Source organism: Hermetia illucens, chromosome 6, assembly GCF_905115235.1.
Source record: "Hermetia illucens chromosome 6, iHerIll2.2.curated.20191125, whole genome shotgun sequence".
In the NCBI taxonomy this organism is placed as follows: Eukaryota; Metazoa; Arthropoda; class Insecta; order Diptera; family Stratiomyidae; genus Hermetia; species Hermetia illucens.
Window position 1 is genome coordinate 16,707,710 of NC_051854.1, and position 23,420 is coordinate 16,731,129.

Sequence of the window (23,420 nt, forward strand, 5' to 3'; positions counted from 1 at the left end):
ATGGTTGTCTGGATGTACACTGCCGTGGTTCATCCCATCCCTCCATTGCGTTATGGCGGGCGCTGAGTACAATAGCACGAAGCTTAATAGGATTCAAAGGATCGCGTTACATCCTAGAGGAAGCACCTCGTCAACTCGGAGCATTCCTTACGGACCACGACGCACAAAAGTCGAACTTAATAAAGAAATTTCCTATCAGGGCAGTGTGGCAAACCGCTGACGTGTTACAAGGCTATGACACAGTATTTTTTACCGACGGATCAAAGATGGCCTGTGGAGACGTTCTCTTGGATACACGCCAACTGGCCGGGTCGCACGGTCTCCCAGGATTCATTACTGTATTCCAAGCAGAATTACTGGCGATGCTGAAAGCCTGTCGATGGCTGAGGTATAATCCGAGCGTAATATAGCCATTTTTACCGACAGCCAAGCTGCTGTTAAGGGTGGAATCTACTCGCACTACTCAGCAGTCGCAGACTTCAGATAGCGTTTCACCACCTGCAAATTAATGAGGATTTGGCCTGCCTATAACAAGACCTGATCGCAAAAATTCATTTGCCAAACGTGTGCAAGTGCATACAATTAAGGCGATCTGCATGGGGCACGGACTTGTAGGGGACCATGCCGCCAGACACGGCATATGCTACAATTGCTGAAGCTCCCTTTGAGGACTTCAAGGAGATCTGCAGTACGAGAGAACTGCTTTGCTTGGTGAATGCAGCGCTAATTGCGCTCCACGGTGCCTACCAGATTCAGTCTACCGTACTTCACAAAACGATAATTCATCGTCATCATTCCATTTTTGGACAAGTTGCTCGAAATCAATTAAACTTTATTTTTCGGTTCAAGGTAGAGCAATTTAATCCAGCGCAGGATGAGTTTGTATGACACATGACCAAACGCTTTCTATAGATCCAGGTTAGAAATGCAATTTAGAGATAGTGACGCTTCTCACGCTCCATAAATTATTGTATTGCAATCCGACCAACAAGAATTTGCTAAAAAAATCTCATGGTATACTATATGCAGAGAAACCAATGTACCGTTTTTATCATTAACACAACAGAAGTGTTCGATATCCTGTGGGCGTGAGTATTGGGTTTTGACAAATCGGAACAGATCTCTCTTGTCATCTCGGGTGTCTAGTCTATTGCGATGACCGTTGAAGTTGGCTGCTTGGGCAACAGCAATTGCTTTCAAGACCGTCGATTAATCATTATTATTATTAAGGGGTGTACGTGCCCTTCAAACACAAACCGATATGCGTTCTAAAATTAACTTGACAATATCACTGTCATCTACCTTTATGACATTATTGCAAAATCAGTGAGACATTTCTTTCAATTCTATGATAAAAGCAATAACGATCTTTTGTAATATTGCTATATCTTTTAAACAAAAGCTAAGGAACGATTCATCAGTGTCAACTCGAAGACGAATTCAGAACATGAAATGTTTAGTAAATATTTCGAGTAGAAACACTGATATCATTAAAGGTCTTAGTTCTTATCAGATCTAATTTAATTTAATGTTGCAAGAAAGTGGAAAAATAAAAAAAATGATTAGAACGACTAAAAAATATAGATGAATTTTTGCTTACAACTCTGGGAACATGGGGAAAAACATAGATTCTCAAAAAACAACTCACAAACAATCTCACTCATTGGAATTAACAAGTTACATTGTTGTGAATTTCAAATCAGGCGTGTAATAAAGGCATTGTATAGAAAGTGTTAAAAACATTGTCTAGAGAGATGTTAGTCATAGTAAATGGACAAAAAAGAAAACAAAATATTAAAGGCTTTAAAGGCATTAGCAGTTGAGTACTTTTCTGCCCTCGTAATGAAAGCGGAAAGGAAAAAAAATTTGCCATTGTGATAACAAAAAAATATATGTTTATGACAAAACTAACGAGCTGACTTTATTCAAAGCTGTTCCCAATTACACCCATCTAAACATACTGAATAGGACTAGGAATTTAAGTTATTCCATCGTCGATTTTCTATAAGGGCAATATCTATGGTAGGAAAAGAAGACGAGGCAGACCCTGCCTAAGATGGAGCGATGGCGTGGGCCAGGACGCCAGACAGCTTTTAGGGATATCGAATTGGTGGACCTCGGCGCAAAACCGGGATGTCTGGAGTTCCTTATTAAGGCAGGCCTAGACCGGATACCGGTTGTTGCGCCGTTGATGATGATGATCGTCGATTTTGTTGCCCCGCGTTCTAATCCCGGTCATTTCGCACGTTTGTGTTGGTATTTGGGGTATCCTGTTGTTGTTATCACCTGTACAGCATTAAGTGTGCAGTTAATGAAACTGAAGCACAGTCTCATTGAAATTTGAGTGAATGCCCTATGCTTCACAAAGGAGTAAACAGGAAGAACACAAATCATTAGCGGGATAATAAAAACCATATGAGTCGCTATAATGATCACGACGGTAGAGTTTCCTTTTCGACCCTCCTAAAGCACTAATCGTGGTAACTCTGGATAGCGAATTATAAGAGAAAAAATAGATATCCGATTGAAAGTTTGATATAATGGATTGCTTCTTGCTCGTTAATTATCGATGGATCGCAGGGAAGCGGCGCATTGAATCGCGATGTGTTTAACTGTGTGGTTATATTTCAATATGGGAGTTGTTGTCGTATAGATATAAACTTTCGACATGATGCGGGTCTTCCTATTTGTTTTTGCTCCTTATGGACAGTGCCATTAAGCTCCTCGAGTATACTTCCCAGTCTTACTTTCCCCCCTGAATGCGTGAATATGACCAGTCACCTTAAAGTTGATTTGAGTTGTGGTAGCTAATTTGGGAATGAAAGCGAGATCCTTGAAACCTCCGTCTCTTGTAATTGATATAAGTAAACCAGGGATAGTCTCTTGGTTAGTCCCGCATACCCAAGTTCGTATGTCATCTCAAATAATACCTAGCCAAACTTCTCCATAGTATTGAGTTGATTTGATCGACTCTGTTTCTGCCCCAGCTATTGTGTAGACGGCCTACTTGACCCAGACATATTGGGGTGTATCCGTGACTCGTCTATCGATATTACTCAAAGCAAAAACTGTTTTGAGTTGCGCTTAAGCAACTTCAAACAAAGCTAGGAATCACTTACTCCATGTTGCTTTTTGTCTTTTGTTAGTGAGCGTTTCGAAATTGTAATATCAATCAGACATCTCATTCTATATCATGGGTGCTCATATCAACATGTTGATACTTATCACACTACTCATATGTGGTTTTCCCCATCAGAAGGCAATGTTTTATTTGAACACGTAATTTGTTTTTATCCATTTCCTTGCAAAGTCGAACAGAAGCTCACTCCTAGTATTATAACTTGTGAGTCAATCGGCAAATTGCCATTAAATGTTAGCAGTAGCCATTGGAAGATAAGAGCTAGGAAAAATCATTTGTTTTATACGAATTTGGTGTTCTTTTGTTATTTTGGATTTTTACTAAAACGAATCATTTCACATTGCCTTGCTCATGTCTGTAAATAGTTTTCTTCTAGCTCCCAAAATAATTCTCCATCAAGAGGGTGTCTACAGTCTAGTGAGCCCTAAGAATGTAGGATAAAAACTCAAAAGTCGCAACCTAAACCATCCAAAGTTTAAGGAAGGTATTTAGGTGAGGGTCCGATTTGACATAATTTTAACTCCGTTGATTCTTATATCTCTTTTTCACTTTTATGGTCTTATCAAGGATATGTTCGCAATTTTGGGTTCCGTGCATGGGTACTAGCACTGGTGTAGGAATGTCTTAAGAGACTGAATACATTCGGCTCGTCCAACAAGGTCTGGATACTTTCGGTTCCAGGCCATGCCGGGTTGGAAGGTAACGGGGCAGCGGAGGAACTAGCCAAGAAGGGAGCAGGGACGCCTTTACACGGGCCAGAACCCTTCTGTGGAATCGGAAACGGTTTCATGACTATGACTCTAAGAAATGAAAAGGAACGGTTGAGGGAGCTATAGTGGGCGGGTCTATCAGGGATGGAGCAGTCCAGGGGGAATACGAACCCATGCGCACAAAGGATTGCTTAAACCTCACCAAAAAGAACCTCCGAATCATAGTGGGAATTCTCACTGGTCATTGTCGGCTGAACTATCACCTAGGGAAGCTAGGGATATCTACGGACACTGCCTGCAGGTTTTGTGAGGAGTATGACGCAACCTCTATACACATCCTGGGACAGTGTCCGGCATTTGTGCGAAGTAGGTCGAGGCATCTAGGAGAACACTTAATACCAGATGCAAAGCTGAAAGATCTGAAAGTAGGGAACACACTAAGGTTCCTGACGGTTATAGGCCTACTTGAGATACTATGATCAATAGGTACACTATAACCAGTAAAAGGTGTACAATAGTTCTTTAAGGACGCGATGCGACTTCCCATTAACAGAATAATAATAATAATCGATACTAGCAATTTTCAGATTGCTGTACAGCTCTGCTCTGTCCCGAGATGCAGTGCTCTCTAATCGTTGACAAAATTGAACTCGGAATGACCTTTTGACCATAAATACGCACTCAGATTTCATTATACTCCATACGTTTATTAAACATGGAATACGAATAAATTCACAAATGAAGACCAAAAAATGAAAATATTGATCACATCTCGCTCGGAACTGTATAAGCTATCACTGATAACGCTCTCTGTAAAATTTTCTGATTTTCCCTAAAATAGCATCAGAATCTAAATGTACTTGCGTCTTTGTGTTATAATTTGATAAGTTCAAACTGGCTGTGGTAACGTAAATCATTATTCTTCTTAGACAGCTTTCAAAGTGTGTAACCTGTCTCAAAACGAACAGAAAATATTTCAATCCCATTGACATAAATCCGAGTTACAATTACGATTACATTAGCACTTTGCAAAAACTGTTTCGAAAGAGATAAATTCGTAGCTAATCCTTATCATTATTTATTGCCAATAAAACAGAAGCTGATTGCATTTTACTGATTTATTTGTTCTAGTACTGATTAGCATTCTCAGCTTCAATATGTGCGATTAAAAAATCAAACATTTCCACATAAAGTGAGCCAGTAGATAAACAACAACTGAATCTTTATGCAAGCCAACAAAGCGCTATCTTTTCAATCGGCAACGAAGACAATATTATTTTTTGATAAGAAGAGCAATGTCATGAAAATAAACTTCAATGGTTACTTTAGTGCGATAGAACCAAACTAGATAAGTTATACAAGCGCAATCTTGGGGAAGAACTGAGTTGGGAGATTGCTGAGTCGTAGAAAAAAACATGCAAGCTCTGACTGTGCCGTAGGTTTTACGCTGGATGAACTGATAAACTTAGCGGAATATAAATAGAAAATAATGAGGCAATCAAAAGCGTATCTCTATCAATTAAAATTAATTCATTTTGAATGATTGAAGATGAGTATATGCTTTGAATTGTATAACGGGTTGATGATGGTCAATCTTGACCTATCATTTTTTAGTCTCAATTTCTCTCACTACCTTGAGAGTGGAAATAAGTTAGAAAGCATCTGAACAGCTTCAATTATGTTTCATCTAATTTAAATTTGAATCAGAGTCATTTGCAGGAACTTGTGGTCAAGAGAAATTTATATAAAGTGCGTTTTGCCATTTTATGGTAAAATTGATGTTATACGACAAAGTGAATAAAACTACCGCATTCAGTCAAGAACACTTACCAACAAGGAAAGTTAGTCATTTTAGCAAATTAGGTGCAAAATCAAATAGAAAAAAACTGTTGCATTGGATCAGTGACGCAATACTTTAGGATCACTTTCGGAATCCGGATATCCGCAATCGTAGCTGTAGCCATCATGGAAATATTTCGATGGTGGCTTTTTGGATGGTCGTTGACGAGACCTCATTAGCTAAGATTGGCATGAACATTGAAGTCGATGGGAAATGACCAAAAGGCCGACCAAAAAATCGTTGGATTGATACGTTCGATGGTGACTTGAACGCATTTCAACTACAGCCAGACCAAACCTTTCAACAAGAGAAGCAGCAATTTTCTTTAGACCCGTTTCTTTTAAAACAAAAATTTCCTCAAAGTGCTCTTATAGACTACTTTATTTCAAGAAGTTCATCCCTTGTTTTATTCAGATATATATCCACACTACTTTTTGAAAGAACACCTTTGGGTCACTTCAATCTGAGCAGGTTATTTTTTAATAGTAACTTAATCAGCTTTTACTTTCGTCATCGTCATTGCCTCTTTCTACCTTTTCGTAGATATTGCTTGTCTCATGACATCTGCTGATAAAAGCCCTTGTCACACCAAATTGATCGGGAATTAAAATATCCGTTTTCGTTTCGTTATACGACATGGACACACAATATTTACTGTCACGCGTTTATCTGCATTCATTTCACAATACAAATATGATGAAACAACCCCCGATTATGATGAAGTGAAGCTATCGATGATCATAGTTGCATGCTAATTTGGGAATAGGGATACTCTCTTCGACTCTTCTGTCCTATATATATCATTTTTGGGTGTGGGTTGGGCCCAGAAACTTTAAAAACAACTTAAACCCCGAAGTCTGGGAAACCTCACAAAAAGAAAGAGGAATCATTCGTGTTCAGCTGACACTTAAATGTGAGTTACAAGATCGAACTGAGAAAATACCACCAGCTATCATAAATCTGGTTGATACCCGTTTCACCTATGTTTTCTTTCGGAAACAAAATTCTCATCTGATTCATAAACAGGAGTGATCTTTAAGCCACGGTTGTGATTCGACGATAATGATACTATATCAAATATAACTTTTGCTATCTTCCTTCTTTCGGAAAGAAAGATCCCCTTTGGAAACTGCTAACTGCATAAACGGTAGTGGAAATTCGTTGTCAATTACAAACACATTTTAACCTTTGCGATGATGGGCCAATATTTGAAAATTTGTAGAGTACCTCTGCCTCGTACTTGTTATTATTTTCCATTCTTCAATTTCCCTGAAACAGTTAATTGATCGAATTTCAAGATCTCAAAAAAAACAATAGTCAGAGAAACCATGAGGTAATTCAAAGCCTGGCGAGAATTGAAAACTCGGAACCCAAGGTGTTACGCGACCCATGTTGATGGCTGCATAGGAAAATGTAGCCGGGAACAGTCTCTGGTGTATAGGACGTAACACAGCTTGGGTGTCATGGGATCAGATACAGATCCAACCGAATAAAGAATAAAGAAATAGAGCAGCAACAAGAAGATATTCATATGAGGATAGCACTAAGTCAACCGCTGAACGCCGAGAAAAACAGAGAACACGCCAGAGAAGGTGAGACGAAATTGCAACCCCTGAAACCTGGTCTGAGTAGTGGAAGTATAAACTCGTCAGACAAATCTATTGATGCAACTACGTCTGAAATAAGGAAAATCTGAAGCGATGGAAAAGACCAAAGAACGAACGAGGGAAAGAGAGGAATGAACTCAGCCGCGAAGGTGACCCCATCCCCCGCCGAACACCAAAATGGGCAAAAAACCTCAAAACCACGAGAAAATTGGAACGAATCATTGTTTGACCGATCTAAAGGTCCTTTCAAAAATCCGTGGAGCAAGAATGTCCTGAAGAAACCTACAGGAGAGCGCTCCTCTCACCGCTGTGCGAAGGAAGCAAAAGGAAGAAAAGTGAAAAAGCAAAATGGTGCAGAGGATTTTCATGTTGAAGGTGTGTGGCTATTATGCATGAGATATGGGTCTCAGTTCACTAGTAGCTATAACAATCATCGAAATAAATGGGCTACATGCCACGGTATCGCTTGTAATCCCGTGGGGTGTCACCACTTTATGGTTTGACGAGCGAGTACCGTAAGAAAATTATTAATAAATGTAATCTAATCATATATGAAATTGGCACAGAACATGATTTCGTACATAGTGGCGGAAAAGAGGTAGATGAAATTACCTCCTCTATCCCTCCAATCGTTTTCAAAGTGTTACGATGGAATGTGATCAGTCCTCGCTCTCAGACCACCAATACATTCGTTTGTTAAATCCATCAATCCAGAGGATGTATATCGCATTAAAAGCGAAAACCAGAAATTGAAAGTTAAAGAATAGTTTAAACCGCGTTACATAAAGCGACGAAAAACGCCAACACACAAATTATAAATACCCTGACTAGTCAATAGAGTAAAGCAGGCAGTGCACGGGGAGGAACATAACCAAATATTTGTCCAATGTAATAAAGATATACAAGGCTGAGGACTTGTAAAGGGAATTTTGTGTGGAAATGGAACCCCTTCTAGAAGAAAGGCGCCTCCACAGGATTTTCTTATCCAAGTAATCCTGTTGGGACACTGAAGACATTCGTCCAAGCAAACATAACAAAATGGACGGAAATCCCTATGAATCCTTTTGGAAATCCGTAATGGCGAAATCAGTTGAATGAAGATATTTGAAAACACGGGTGATAGGGGCCCATCTAGTTCAAATGAAGTTTACCCATTTCTCTTCCAACAGGGAACTTTGTTTCTGAAACAGTAATAAGCTGAGATCTATATAGAGGCAGCATTTCACTGGGCTATATATTGACGGTATGGAATCATTAGAATAGCGTACTGAGAAAAGTCAAGGGCAAACTAACTAGACCAAAGTTTCTAGGCCAACATATCTCATCTCTTTCCTTATTAGACCCTCCTATTGTTGTACTGATTGGATACATTTGAATGAGAAGCTGACATCCATCCCTTTGTATCGCAGCTAGCATGCTTAACAATCGGCAAAATCTGGTGAGACCTCACTCACAGATTGATACCGCAACAAACAACAAGAGATGGGTACTTGATATAGCAAACGCTCTCGATAATACCTCTTTTGGATCAATAATGTCAACCGCCAGGAAACTAGCTATAGAGCGCACGATATGCAGACATCTACTTTATCATTGCTGGAGGACAGGTTGGCTCAAGTAGAGATGTACACTGGTGGAAATATAACTAGAAACGATAGAAAGGAAAAACATAAAATCATGTTTTTCTTGTAATCAACAATTTCTGTGGTCAAATATTTGTAACGATAAAATCGAATTCTACAAGGAATTGTCGATGTTTTCTTTTGCCTATGGTAGGTTATAAATTCACTGAACTTAGAATGATGAAGAATGAAAAATTAATATTATAAACTGGCCAGGGAAAGCCTCGAACTCAATCACATTGAAACTTGTTTAGTGATGTGATGGCTGGGAATCAAAAAATCCAAAAACTTCTCTGCACTTTTACTCGATATTCAAGAAGTTTGGAAGAACCTTTAAGAGATGTCAGGACTTCGTGGCTAGTTTTCCAAGCAGTTGGTCAGCCAGTATTAAGGAAAAGGGATATCCGACAAAACACTAATAGGAATTAAGCATAAATTTCTCGACAAACCCTTATTATTTTTCAACGAATAGTAATTGTTTTTTGTGTTATATGAAGTTTTCTTTGCCAAAAATTATCCTCGTCTTAACGAAAAATTCCATGAAAACTTAGTCGTTCCTAATTATGTTTCGACTACTGTATGTGTGATGAGACTTTGTACGCCGTCATATGCAGTGAATATCTATTGGCGGTTTTATCGCTTTATTGTGGACCCTTATAGTGGACTGGCTAACGATATCAGAGCTGGTACAAGCTTTTAGTTCGATTGAAAGGCCGGTGCGATCGGGAGAATCACGGGATAAATCCCAACAAGATTATTCTCCTTTCATTCACCAAAAAATGAGAAATAATAATAATAATCGTCGGCGCAACAATCCAAATGGATCAGGGCCTTGAAGTGTGTTAGAGCACTTCATTCAAGACCGTAACGGCACACTACAGGATTACAGTACCTTGTAGGAGGCAATGTGGTCAGCATTGCGCTCGCCCGAGATTATTACCCTGGTATCCGACGTCAAATTACGATGCAAATCTGAATGTCACCAGTAAGATTTGAACCGTGACCTTCCGTACGAAAGCCTTGGGCTCTAACCACTCAGCTATCCGCACTAGTTATGAGAAAACTGTATTTAATAACGACTCTGTCCTCTTCAAAAAAATCTGTACACGATCTACACAATTAAGAAGACGAAACACACTTCTTCGGGGTGCAAACAAACAACTTGGGGAATAGTAAACTCTGAAGAAGAGCTGCATCTAGTGTATCTCCTCAAGTTGCGTCTAGAACGGGAATTTCCATGAAAATGAACTTTGCGAGGATACACAATGAGCGAACTAGCTGCAGCACAACCATCCATCCGTCCAATCAAGCTCTGCACGCGAGATGAAAATCTAAAGAAACATAGTCTCATGCCTTGACAGAAACTTGGGATTTATATCGGGTAATTGATTTGATAGGAGAATAATCTGTTAGTTTCGTTTAAATAATATGAGGTGTAATGAAATAAATACGGTGAATAAATTTTTATAGAAGCAACTACTCACGCTATTTCGATGTGAAGTAGTCTGATAGATCCTTTGGGATCGATAGTAATAAGTTTGAATAAGTTAGGAACTCTTAGTTGACTTTCAGAGTAACGAAAATTGGCTATCTTTACCGTGTTTGAAGCCCACTACCAATTTCAAACAACGCATGAACGTGAAGTTGCAAAAAAATGTCAAAAAAGTTCATGAAATAGTAAAAGCAGTGTATACAGAGTCCGTAAAAAGTTCTGATAACTTCGTATTTTGCTTTTTTTTGGAACTAACATAATGTTGTTTTGCTATTTCTGGTGATTTTATTGAATTCCTTGTTTAATTATGGTCCAGAATGTAGTTATTTAATTCATATAGTCAATATGTCCTAGTAATGTGCCACAGTCGTCGAGTTACATAATGCACGAATGGAGAGGGCCCACAGGTTTCAAACCAACGGGTGTCAAAAGAGCTTTGAAACTTTTCACAGAGGGTGGAGGGACCACGGATCGATCGTCTAACCACCTAATGGAGGTGGAAAAGATGCTGAGGATACTTTGCCGGATTAAAGGAAATCTGAAGAGTTCAAAGCACAAAGTGGCAAAGGAGGAGAGGAGAATCAGCGAAAGTAGCTTCGAAAACATCGTCGCTGGTGCTCGTGAAAAATGCTTTTAGTTAACGGGAAATATTTCAAAGTTAAACTGCAGGATCCCCGGCCCTGAAAAGCCCCGGCATGTGCGCCACTGGGGCGACCTCGCTGGTCTTCGTCGAAAGAAACATAAAATCAATGCCGCCACCTATCAGCATCGGGTTTTACAGACGTCCTAAATCTGTAGGCCCCTGAATACTTTGGTACCGACGGAATTACGCTTGAAAAGAGGTGGGCGACGACACATTCAGTCCAATCAACAATCACCGTCTGCGAACAGTTATTTTCGGGGTTTTGAGGCAATGAGGTTTAGCCGGCGTGCTCGTGGGACCTTTACACGATGGGCTGCATCCTGGCAGAAAGTCTTGACTACACGATACGCTAAAATGCGCTTATGTTGATATTACGGAGAATGAGTGTGTGACTACCACTGGCGATTTCCATTCACGACTTTGTAAATTCATTGAAACTGAATGAGGAAATTTTGGGCATTTGCATGGAGTTGAAAGTCTGTCCTCCAACAGATTCAAACCTTATGAAAAAAATTTCAATTTAAGGGGTTAACTCCACTTGTAACTTCGAAAAAATCCAGTTTTTGTTATTGCATTTTTTGAAGCTTAAGCATTTGAGAATACGTCCTTAAAGTTTCAAGTCGACCCGAAAAAATTGAGTGAGATGTGAGCGTTGAAAAAGATCCCATGTTTAAATCCGGTGCCCAAAATTACTCGGAAACAACTGAACCGTTTTTTTAAACTTGGCAGGTTTATTTAGTACATAATTTTATTTTTTTTTCGGTAAAATGGCCGTTTTATAGTTCAAAAATCCATCGACGCTGTTTGAAAGCTGGGTGTATGGATATTACCCTGAAAGAGAAATTTAAAGTTCGCAATGGGAAACGAGTGGCTCTATTCACTCTAAGGCTCAAAAAATAGTGAAGCGGCGAGCAAAACGACGACGATAGTGACGAGCGAAGCGTCGAAAAGAAACAACAAAGTCTTGTGTTTGTTTTCGCCACTTCGCTCGCTGCTAACATCGTCGCTTTGCCCGCTACTATGCTTTGAGCCTGAGCGGAACACTTGAGTCGAGGTGAAACGTGAAAGTCGTGCTCATTATTTAGTGATAGTACGGTCAAAGTTGATTTCAAAGGGAACAACTCTAAATTCAGAGTCTCAGAAGATCCTACTGTAACGTTTTCAAAATGATATAGGGATAAAAGGCCAGACAAATCTGCCATTCCTTCATAGCAACGCGTTGTCACTTCAAATCACTTCTAATCCATGAGTTTTAGCCCAAAACAAGGCCAGTTTCTCCAGATTTACCACCAGGCAACTTCCCTCTTCCCAGAAGTGGGAACCATGCCGAGAGAAAAACGTTTTAGCCACCATATTCCCGACATTCCGAGGGGTACGACAAAGCATTTTTTTTCATCACAACTTCTAGATACTTTCACGCTCGATAAAATGGAAGAAAAGGAATGTCTCCCATATAAAATAATTCGAGTTAGTAGTGTTGGATAATAGGTACAACAAACCCATTTGTCACGTGAGCTGGAACATTGCTGAATTTAAAAAGTAAATTATTTCGATGTTTTTCCACACGCTTAAACGCCAAAATTGGGCAAATACACTAGACAGCTTCAAATTAATCAAATTCATTAGCGATGATAGAATGAGAACAGCCCAACAGCCTAGAACAGATCGAAATTTATGCCAATTTTGCAGATGGTAGAAAGCAGCGCCATAAACTGACACCTTTTTTTTTAATTTCAAAGTTGAAGATAACAGGACAATGGGAACCGCACCAGTGAGATAACCACTAACAAAGTCTAGAAAGTAGGAAGGGTAGCTTAAACCAACATTCGAATTTCCACTGAATTTTACAACATTGTAGTCAGCCATAAAATTACACTTGGTCATAATGAAAGAAATACTTCTATGTGCTACTGGGTTAATATTCATTTCATATCAATGACCAGTTTAAGTGGACCTCAGCATATATTGTGTGTAGTGCCCTCTCAATGAACTGGAATGTAGTCACAGCTACCGTCTCACTACGCAGATAAGGGCGTCGCGAGCCCGAATTATCTCCGATCAAAGCTTTGAAAAGTCGCTGAGCCCATCGATACTAATCTACTGCAAAGATAGGGAGGACAAATAACTGCGGATTCGCGGATTTGCTGACCTGATAACCTTCTGACACCAGCTTTCGTCGTATCAAGTTTACTTGGTCAAACGACGCATTACATTAACGCGAAATGAGAAGTTATTGAGCAGCTTTGTTTGGCTGTGCTCCAGACTCTATTCTGAAGTACGTTTTTGGAACAAAGAATGATATTTTGAATTTTTAGAGAAAAAACTGGAAAATATAAGAATTCGATCCGTTAATGTTGGAGATCCAATTAGTGGTCATACGTAAGAATGTGAAAATAACACGATTAGCAATGAATCACATAAGCTTGCACTTGCAAATCGAAGTGCGTTGGTGTTCGACGTAAGTAAACGACAAGTGAACAATATCAAACCAAATCCAGAGACCACGGCGCAGCGGCAACTGCTTTATTTTGAGATCGCCTCTTCCGTGTAGATGTTTGGACATGAATAAATGATTACCGAATCCACAATGACTAATCGGGTTAGTGAGTCTATTAGCTACAAATGAACTTGAGAGTTACGAGGTAGCTGGATGTTGGCTAGGAAAGCAACTTGGACACAAATAGGAGAAATCATGGGTCAGTACTCACGTCGTTGCCTTCGTTGTTTCCCAAGGCGGATTGGGCCAGAAACGCGAAAACCAGCACTGCCCCTAATAGGGACAGGTTCCTACTTGATGCCATGACTAATGTTTGTATTTCACACTGTTTACGGAGCGAGACTGATTGGCCACGCGCACTTCCAAAGATCGTATGTTTACCCAGCAATGGATGATTTCACTTTGGCTTTGCCAGCTGATAGCTGACAGTTTTATTTGACAATGACAAGAGAAATTGCGATGTTTTCCAGTCCATTCAGAATGAATTGAAAATTGAGGAACGGTAACTATTGTGTGGTTTGAATATACGATTTGGTTTTTCACGGTAACGTATTTGACCTTTAAAAACGTCTCCCATATTAAAGGACGAAGTGAATTCCAATCCCTGCACGGTTGTTGGCAGCCAACAGAGCCTATTTCAGCTTACAAAAACCCCGCTCGAAAGGTCTCACCATAGTTCTTACCGCACAAGACAATGATCTTGCCAATCCTCATGTATTCCTCGAAGACTTGGGTTCTTCGCAACAAAAACTGCGAACTCTTAGCCGTGTTCAAGAGAAGAATGGTCCGAAGAATTTTTGGAAGATATCGTCTTATAGAGCGGACAGAGGAGAATATCGTGTAGCCTAGCAATAATATTCAAAATTCCAAATGTTGCAAAGAAAAAATATTAAATCCAGAACGGACGATCTATGAGGACCAACAACTTGGCGATCGGTTAAGGACAGCATACCAACGAAACAGTTAATCCGGTGAGGACTCGGCTCATATACACTACGTTTAAAAGTAACGTTCATCCATTTGCTGCGTAACCTCTTTATAAAAGATATGGCTTCTCAAATTAAGGTTTTCTGATATCTCCTAGAAGAGAAAAGAGAAAGAAGAGAACAAAAAGTCCCCCCTCCTAATCCCGTTAAAAAATTGCGACGACACCCACCTTTAAAAAAAATATGGCATTATGGCGCTATTTTCATGACAAAACGGTAAGATTTAATTTTGAACCTCATATCCGGAAGGGGAAAAGAGAAATGGGAGATCCTCTCTCTCAAACCCCGTTGAAAAACCGCGAAGATCGCTCCATCCTCGAAAAGTTATGGGGCTGCAACTGGGAACATGGTAGAGTTGGAGTTACTCCACCCTGGAAGGAAGAGGGGGTAAAGAGAGCATGTAAGTTGACGTAAGAAGACCCCCTCTTTCTACCCCTGCTAAAGACCTATAGCGGCCACTATTCTTTAAAAAGTTACAGCGCCCGGAAAAGGAGCTATTTTCACATCATTACACGGGGGGCAGCTATCTCTGTAACCCATCTTGTAAATCACGATAATTATCGCCCTGCCAATAAGTGTATAAAAGATGTGAAAATAGCCCCTTTTTAGGAGGGGAGAGATCATCTTCTTAGGGATAACCGCGACAATTCTTCAATGGTGTTGGAAAGGAAGATCTTTTCTTACTTTCGCATGCATCCCTGGATAGGGGGTGGGATGGTAAACCCAACTTTACGATAATAATATCAAAATAATCTCCGTTTGAAGCTCAATAATTTTTTAAAAGTGGGTAACCACCGCGATTTTTTAATGAGGTTTCTCCTTGTATGAATGGGGTTCAAAGTTAAATTCGACCATAACGACATAAAAATAACCCCAACTTGGGGCGCCATAACTTTTTAAGGGGAAATAACCGCCACAAATGTTAACGGAGTTATAGAGAGGCGCCTTTCCCTTGCTCCGCCATACCCTCCTCGTCCTCTCCCCTTGGTGGGGTAGGGTTGAAAATTCAAACTTTACCAAATAAATTTCAACAAAACTAAAAGGCGATGCAACATAGGATCATATGATATCGCATATCATCCCATGTTGCATCAAAGAAGCATTGAGGGCTCCACGTAGGGTTTAGCTGCGACAAAATCTTGCGCATTTTGAGGTCACTGGGAAAATTAGTGGCGAAGAATCGAGTGGAACAAGAAGGATATCAGTAAGAGCTCTGGATTCATGCGTTCAAAACGAATTTCAATCATAGCATAAACTGAGCCAAAATCGCGAAAATTGTAACTCCAAGTCTCCAGTCACTATACAATCACGAGAACTCTACATTAAATCGGTATGATATCCCGCCCTTACATTAATTTTTTGCATTATGGTGTACTGCGACTTTGAAACAGTTTGAACAGAAATACATCTTTCATGTTGTTGATCTAAGCAACAGAAAAGACCCACAAACAAATCAAAAAGAGTGCACTATTTGACGACCTTCAATAAGCATTTGTAAATTCTGGGGACGGATCAAAATAAGGTGAAATGGATACTTACCAAAGCGATGTCTCCAATGATAAATTCGTAGTAGAAATTGTATCTATACTCTTCGCTCATGCAGAAACTTTCTTATAGCATGGCGTGACGAAAACCAATGAGAACTTGTTGTCAATGCCGCAAATATGCAGTAATTAGTTGAGATTTTAAGGCCCAGAGCATCAGCACAATTAAATTTTTCGACAGTGAAGTCGATAAACTTTTAAAGGGAAAGCATCCAGCATGCTAAAGACAATATATCCAAAGGCGCTTGCTCTATACGTCACTATTTTGAGCATGAGTTTTTTAGAAGTCCCCGACGCACGCCGCAGTTAGGACAATTATAGTTCGAAGATCTAAGTGGCTGCTGGCTTGAAGCAGGTGTATATTTGCACTATTCGCAGGAAACAAAAACGAAGCTGTTATTTGGCCAAAAATTGTTCCTTGTTCCTCAGGTCTGCTACCAGGAATCTAAAAAGAAAAATAATAAAAAGTAGTAGTAGTAGTAGTAGTAAATTGAAAACTCGACTAAAAACTTTATAAGTGAGCTGTGACCAATGGACCATTAGTTTTCGTGAAACTTTTATAACAATTTAGATGAACGCCCCCTCCCCCACTTCGAAAGTGAAACTGATGAAAGACGGTAACAATTAGAGAATGAGAAATTCGTTTGGTTACTTTCAGCTGCACAACGAATAACTTTTTACAGGAACTAACTTATTATGTCGACATCAATGAGAAAATTCGAGAGCCAGGAAATTAAAAAGTTAACACGCTAAAAAGTATTGAATATTAAACTAAGGACGAGAAGTTATTAAGGAGTATTTACTGAATCGATCCGTGTTCATACCGAGAATCTGGAACCCTGAACGCGAGGATTTTGCAGACAGTGTGAATTATCAGAGATTATTGTAATTAAATCTCCATCGTTAATGGGGTACCAACTGGGGTCTAGTGTAGACCTGATTTAATGGGCAACCCCAAACTGCTCCGAAGTCGACAAATTGGATATCCCTACCAGCTCGCCAGTTTCCCGGATTTTACTGCGGAGACTGCGGAATTATTCATCCACTTGTAGAGTGTCAAAAATTCTACGAAGGATTCTTTCCTGCACTCTGTTTTGCCTTCACTAATATGCAACTCACGATCCCACAACGCCTGATCGATATAGATGAAAACAGTTTCAGTATATCTTGGAATAATCTTCCCATTAGTTGAGATTAGTAGTACGGCTGGCATCCACATTATCGTCGCGGATCTGTCACGATCACATTAAAAAGAATGCATAATAATGCTTAGCCTTGTCTTAGACTATTGTTGATGGTGAAAGATTTCGAGAGTACCCTCGCATATTGATCCACGAATTTTGTCGGGATATCGAATTTTCCTATGGTCGCGATATTAATTGAAAGCGAGTCTTACTACGCCACTCACCTGGGGTAGGTATAGATGAACTACTCCATTTGTAACATTAGGATCTACATATATATTTGAAGCACTGCAATGATTGCAGTTCATAGATTAATCTGCTTAGGTCTATGGAGAAACCGCGGAAGAGACGGGCGCATATCTTTGGAAAAGACATTGGATTCTGGATAACTGAATTCAGGTCTTTTATTGCCTTTTGATTCTTCGATCCCCATACATTTTTTTCGTAAATAATATATAGGTAGACTCATGTACAGAGAAAATTGGGACAGACCAGAAAAACGTTTTTTGAGTTGAACTGCATGGGATCCGAAGAGCCACAACTTTCGCATCGCTATTAACAGCTTTTAAGGCAGAACTCGTTTGAACTCTCTGACAATTTCAGGCTCCTGGTCATTATGGCAGGGGCGGAACCACCAATTAGAGTGTAAGTAGCATTGGGAAATGCTGCTATTGAAAACTGGGAACAGAATTCCTGTTAGGACGTGATGAACCTAAATGCCTGGAAGGAAACACTCGGTGGATGCGTTGTGGGTCGTCAGTCTAAGGTGACCACAGTGTGCCTGTAGTATGAAACTTGGCTACTTTGTCAATTAAATGCTGCTGTTGTAAAAGAGGAACCAAGACATAGTGAGCATCAGTTGGACGCAGAAAGTGGATCTGATATTGGATCTAAATAAATCCAGGCGAGAAGTCAGCGGATAGTTTTCGCGGCCAGGTGGAAAAGGTACTATGTGAGCAAACGGAAATGAAAGCAAGAGAAGTAATTAAGTGTAAGCTATTAGACGAGGGAAGATATCTGTGAACAATTTAGCCTTAGCGAAATAGAAGGGAGTGCGATAAAAAGGATGAAGAAGGCATGGTTAACCTGATTACTGTGCCGAGGTAAGAACAGATTGTGTCTTGTGGCGATTTAGGAAGCAAATATCTCTCAAGAGATGATTCGGGTGCTTTTTGCTGCAGCATGCACAAGATCGCAAAGTTGTAGAGAAGAGGGCTATCTCATCAAAAATCACACTGTAGATCCTTGATGCATGTTGTGCAAAAGGAACGAAGGAGGGGTCGACCGGCACGTTGCAGGTGGTGGAAAGATGTCCGCCATATAGAATGGAGTTGAATCTTAGGGCTAAATGAGGTTGATACAAATCAACCTCAACCTACAAACCATTCGAGAGTTGAATGTGGGCGTGGCGGCAACTTGGGAACTTTTGCGAAATTATGATAATGATACGTGGGTGAAAGACGTATCTGGGAACGTGGCAATATGGGCATGCGAAAAGCATTCTCAGCTTTTTAAGGACAAAAGTCAACGGTGCTCATATTTACGTTACAACAATCGCACAATATAAGGAGATGCTAGAGAGCTTAATGTTTGACGTAAAAATCATAGCTCTAAAATTTTTGCGGACGATTTCAACTCGTGTCCTTGGGCTGGGGAAGAAAGGTGCCGAACATCAGAGGAATGGTCTGGCGGGTGAGGGAAAACTACGCCCACAGTAACCACCGGGCCATTTTTTTCAACATCAGAAACGGAGGACACGAGAGTCAAATGCGCTACGTAAGTGAAAAAAAAACCTGGATAGCTTGCTGGTCTATAGGAGCTTTCGTGGAAGAGACATTTCTGGCGGTTTTAGAGCTAGAGCGAGAAGATATTATCAAGGCACAAGAGGGAAGCCAGAACATCGGCAGATCGAGAAAGAATATCGTGATATTCGAAGTAGCCTTAAGTAGGTCATATGGGAAAGTAAACGGAATAGCTACAAGCAGCTGTGTCTTAAGGCAAATGAGCACTCGAAGAAATTCTCAGCGGAACATTCATCAGAACTATCCAATATGCATAAAGTAAAGGTATGTGGGTAATAGCAGGATGTGATGGCAACGCTCATCACATATGCTGGGAAGTTCCAACATAAATGCAAGAGGATCGAGACTACTGGATTATTTAGTAGAAACCGATTTGCAGATTCTTAATTTTGGTAATTAACCCACTTTCTTCAATGTGGTCAGGTGAGAGATCATCGACATCACGGTGGCATCCCTTGACATCGGGGCTCTGGTCGGACAGTGGAGAGTATCAAACGATATCATACTCGCGGATTACGGACGCATTGATTTCGTAATGGGCATATAGCCACCTCCATCCACTCCATTGACGGGTGACGTATAAAATACAATCGAGCGCCCAAATCACGATTCCTGGAAGGCGCATCAAATTCATTGCTGGAGTTGAGAAGACAACCCAGATGATCACAACTAGCATGAGAGAAGCTTTCGAAGAAAGAAATGATGGTAAAACACCATGGTGGAACTTGAATTTGGCAAAATAGAGAAAAACGATAAGGATGCTCCTCAATGGTGCTCTGAAGTGTGATTCAACCGCTAGCTGGAATCGCTTTAAAGAGGCACAGAAGGCTCTAAAGAAGAGCATAAGATCGGCTAAACGATCATCATGGAGAAGCTTTTGCGAATAGACTAACTCTTTTGAGGCAACCTCAAAGCCGAAGCGGATTCTGGTTAAAGATCGTAGCCAGAAGCTGGGTTGTTTACGTTTACAGAACGGGAGGTACATAGGAAGCGATGAAGAAACGGCAAACCATTTGCTTGAAGTGCACTTCCCAGGCAGCATCCAAGATCTAATCTCCGGGCCGATAGGTGCATACAGCCCTCAACCGAGAGACTGGAATCCGGCATGCAAAGTAGTATCACTGGAGCGAGTAAAATGGACATTTAACTTGTTCCAGAGATACAAGTCCGGATGGCATCATTCCTGCGCTAGTAATAGAGACAATGGATACCCTGGGTCTACATATTCGGAATATATATCGTGCATGCCTACCACACGCTTATATTCCAATTGGCGTGATGTGAAGGTGATTTTTATTCTCAAACGAGGGAAACTCACCTACCCAGACGCAAAAAGCTTCCGACTGGTCAGTCTAACGTCCTTTCTACTAAAAGGACTAGAAAGACTAGTAGATCATTCATAAGGGATAAACGCATTCACTGTAGGCCTACCAGAAAGGCAAATTCACGGAGACAGCTCTTCATGAACTCACACAATTTTGTGGCCAGAACCAGCTTCCGGAATCAAATCTACTGTGTAGGGTGAAATTGCAAGGATTCACGCATCCGAGTGGAGAAATTTGAACTATTGCCAGCAGGCGAAAATCCTTGTGGAAAAACCTGGAGTCGCCCCCCCCCCCCCTCATAAAAGTAAACTAAGCAAAGCCTTAAAATTCTTTCGATTGGAAACAAAGGGACCAACCATCATTTGTAACCCCACTGCATTTAGAATTAGTAAATCCGGAGTTGTGTATGCCGTAAGGGGCTGAGAAATTAAAAAACAAGTCTATCGATGGGAACAGCAGTACTCGCTACTCCTTCGAAAGTATTTGCGTAAAAAAGGTACCTATCGTCCTCCCTGCACTGGAGAAAGTGCTAATAGGACCCCAAGTCAAGGTGGAACAGCATACGCCGAAGGCTTCGTGGCCAATGGGGAGCTTGGTCATTAGTATGCAAACTCTGAACGCCTTGGGCACCTTCAGTTTCAAATAAGACCCTTACCCTGGTGGCCAGGCCACCCAGGGTGGACATTCTCCCGGGCTACTCGTGGGACTAAGACATGGACTCAACTTTAAAAAAAAAACAAAAAACGACTATAGAAGAAGAGGGAGTGATGCCAGGCGCAAGATTGCTAAGAATAAGGAGGCCGGTACTGTCGAAGAGAGGGATGAAAAAGACCTCTAAATAGCAGACGATTGTTGAAGAATACAATAGCAAACGCCTGGCAGACAAGCAGAAGGCGAAGCCCATCGCTCTGAAACGCAATCGATCTCAAGACGAGGTCGAGCAAAATCAGAAGCGGAACAGAGTGGGCAAGAGCTCAGACGCTAAGCAACATCCGAAGAAAGTGTGCAGCAACAGTCAGCCGACGGGCCACAAACTGCGAAACCCTTTAGGGACGTGGCCAAGAAGCACTTATGTGTGGGGCTGGCGGATGATAATTTTGCTAGTGCCGGGAGTGTGGACCAGTGTTGAGGCCAGACTGTCGGGGATGGTCTTTGAGCATCTCCTGGACACCGGAGGCAAACACACGGAACTTATCCCCTGCTTTAATTCCTCTCAGGTGGTCCGTGGGTTCCACGTTATAGCTTGCGTGGACCAGTTCTCTAGGGACTTTCTCGGTTCGTGCGTCGCTAAGATCAGCAACGCCTGGGAGGGCGTAAAGCTTAGCTATCCCTTACGAGATTCCCAGGCGGTCGGTCGCTCGTATCTGGTTGCCGAAGATCCGCATGGGTAAGGAGAAGCTCGTCCAATTCCTGCGCCTTCAAAACACTAAGATCCTAATGGACGACTGGGTTGTTATCAAGGAGGACGAACCTCAGACAAACAGCCAACCATTGTTACTCCATATAAACGAAGTGTGCCTGGAGGCACTGGAAAAGGTCGACGAAAAAGTGGGGTTCGGAGTCAGGAATGCAAAGGTAAAAGTGTTCCGCTCTGCAAAACCGGACGACGACCTAGATCCAATCGAAGCCGCCAACGAGCTGTTGGAGGAGAGGACGATCGATGGTCGGACGTGGACTGACGAACCCCCCACGCAAGCAGATCAAGCTGAGGGTAACGTAGATAAATCTGCAGTACTCGAAGTGCGCCTCGGCTTATATGCTTGTCTTCCTCCTAGAGGAACACATCGACATCGCACTAATAAAGGAGCCATGGGTCGGAGGCGACCAAACCATCAACGGGCTCAAAAGTAAATATTCTCCTGTGCTGTGGAATAGCACACTTGACCGGAGTGTGAACAGAGGCATCTCACCGGTGCTCTAGTTAATAATAATGGACGAAATTATACGAACATTGGACAACCGCGGGGTGAAGACGGTGGCGTATGTCGACAACTGAATGGTTCTTTCCTCTCTCGAGATTCGAGCCCCAAGTGTAACATGGCCATTCTGACCGACAGCCAAGCGGTCATCAAGGCCTTGTACTCAGTGGCGACATCGTCCAGGCTGGTGGGGCAGTGCAGAGACGCGCTGAACCGTCTGGGCGACACCCTCAAGGTCACCCTCCTCTGGGTTCCCGGGCATAGGAACATAGAGAGGCATGAGCGGGCTGACGAATTGGCCAGGCGAGGCTCTGCCCTTGGCAGCCCTTCGGTGAATACAGTCGGTGTTTCGCTGGCGGCTGTCGGGAACCGAATCTACCCGCACTACCTAGCAGCCGCGGGCCTAAGATGACGAAGGCGTACGAGTTGTGCCAAGTCACACGGGGCACTGGCCCATAGAAGATCATGCGATTGCCCAGCTCTAGCTAGAGTCTGGCTACGGCATTGGGTAAACCATTCTTTGGGGACCTCAGAGAGATTTCTATCTGTAGGGTTGGAGAGCTGCTCTCCTTCGTGAATGCTACGGGCTGGCTCTTAAGATCCGAACCGGCTAGACTTTGCCTCTCTGCTCCCATAATAGCAGTCACGGTCTTAGGAGTTTTTGGCATCACAATGGCACTGATACCTACCCACCTACCCTAGGTACCTATATCAGATGTCCAGCAAACTAACTTTGCAAGGACGAGATGGTCTCTCATTTCGTACTAGACGGCTCCGCACTTGCGCGCCATGGCTATACGAACTGGGGAATAACAAAGCCTAAAAAGGGACTTAGGCAGGTGCATTTAATTGAATTTCTTTTGATTCTAAAGAACAGGATATGACTACTTACTTGAATAAACTTTGCTTGGGCACACAATGAGCCAGAAGGCTATAAAATTCAAACCTTAATATCCCATCCATCCATGAGTGTTGAAAATCCCACGAGCCCACGCGACAGACATTATGGACAAATGGGCGGGATCCGATAGAGAAACTGCAAAGAGAACTGTTCGCCTTCATATTTATTCGTATTTTAGTTAAAACTCTTCGAACTAAAGTTCTTCATCC

The 23,420-nt window shown here is 41.5% G+C and overlaps 1 protein-coding gene across 1 annotated transcript in view; it reads right to left on the reverse strand.

Annotated features, from left to right (window-relative positions):
• LOC119659005 (putative cysteine proteinase CG12163) overlaps positions 1 to 13,975 on the reverse strand; it is a 39,526-nt gene extending 25,551 nt beyond the window's left edge. The window contains exon 1 of the mRNA XM_038066891.1: positions 13,762 to 13,975. Within this exon, the coding sequence (XP_037922819.1) occupies positions 13,762 to 13,854 (93 nt within the window). The 5' untranslated portion in view covers positions 13,855 to 13,975. The remainder of the gene's footprint in view (positions 1 to 13,761) is intronic.
• Between the last annotated feature and the right edge of the window lie 9,445 nt (positions 13,976 to 23,420).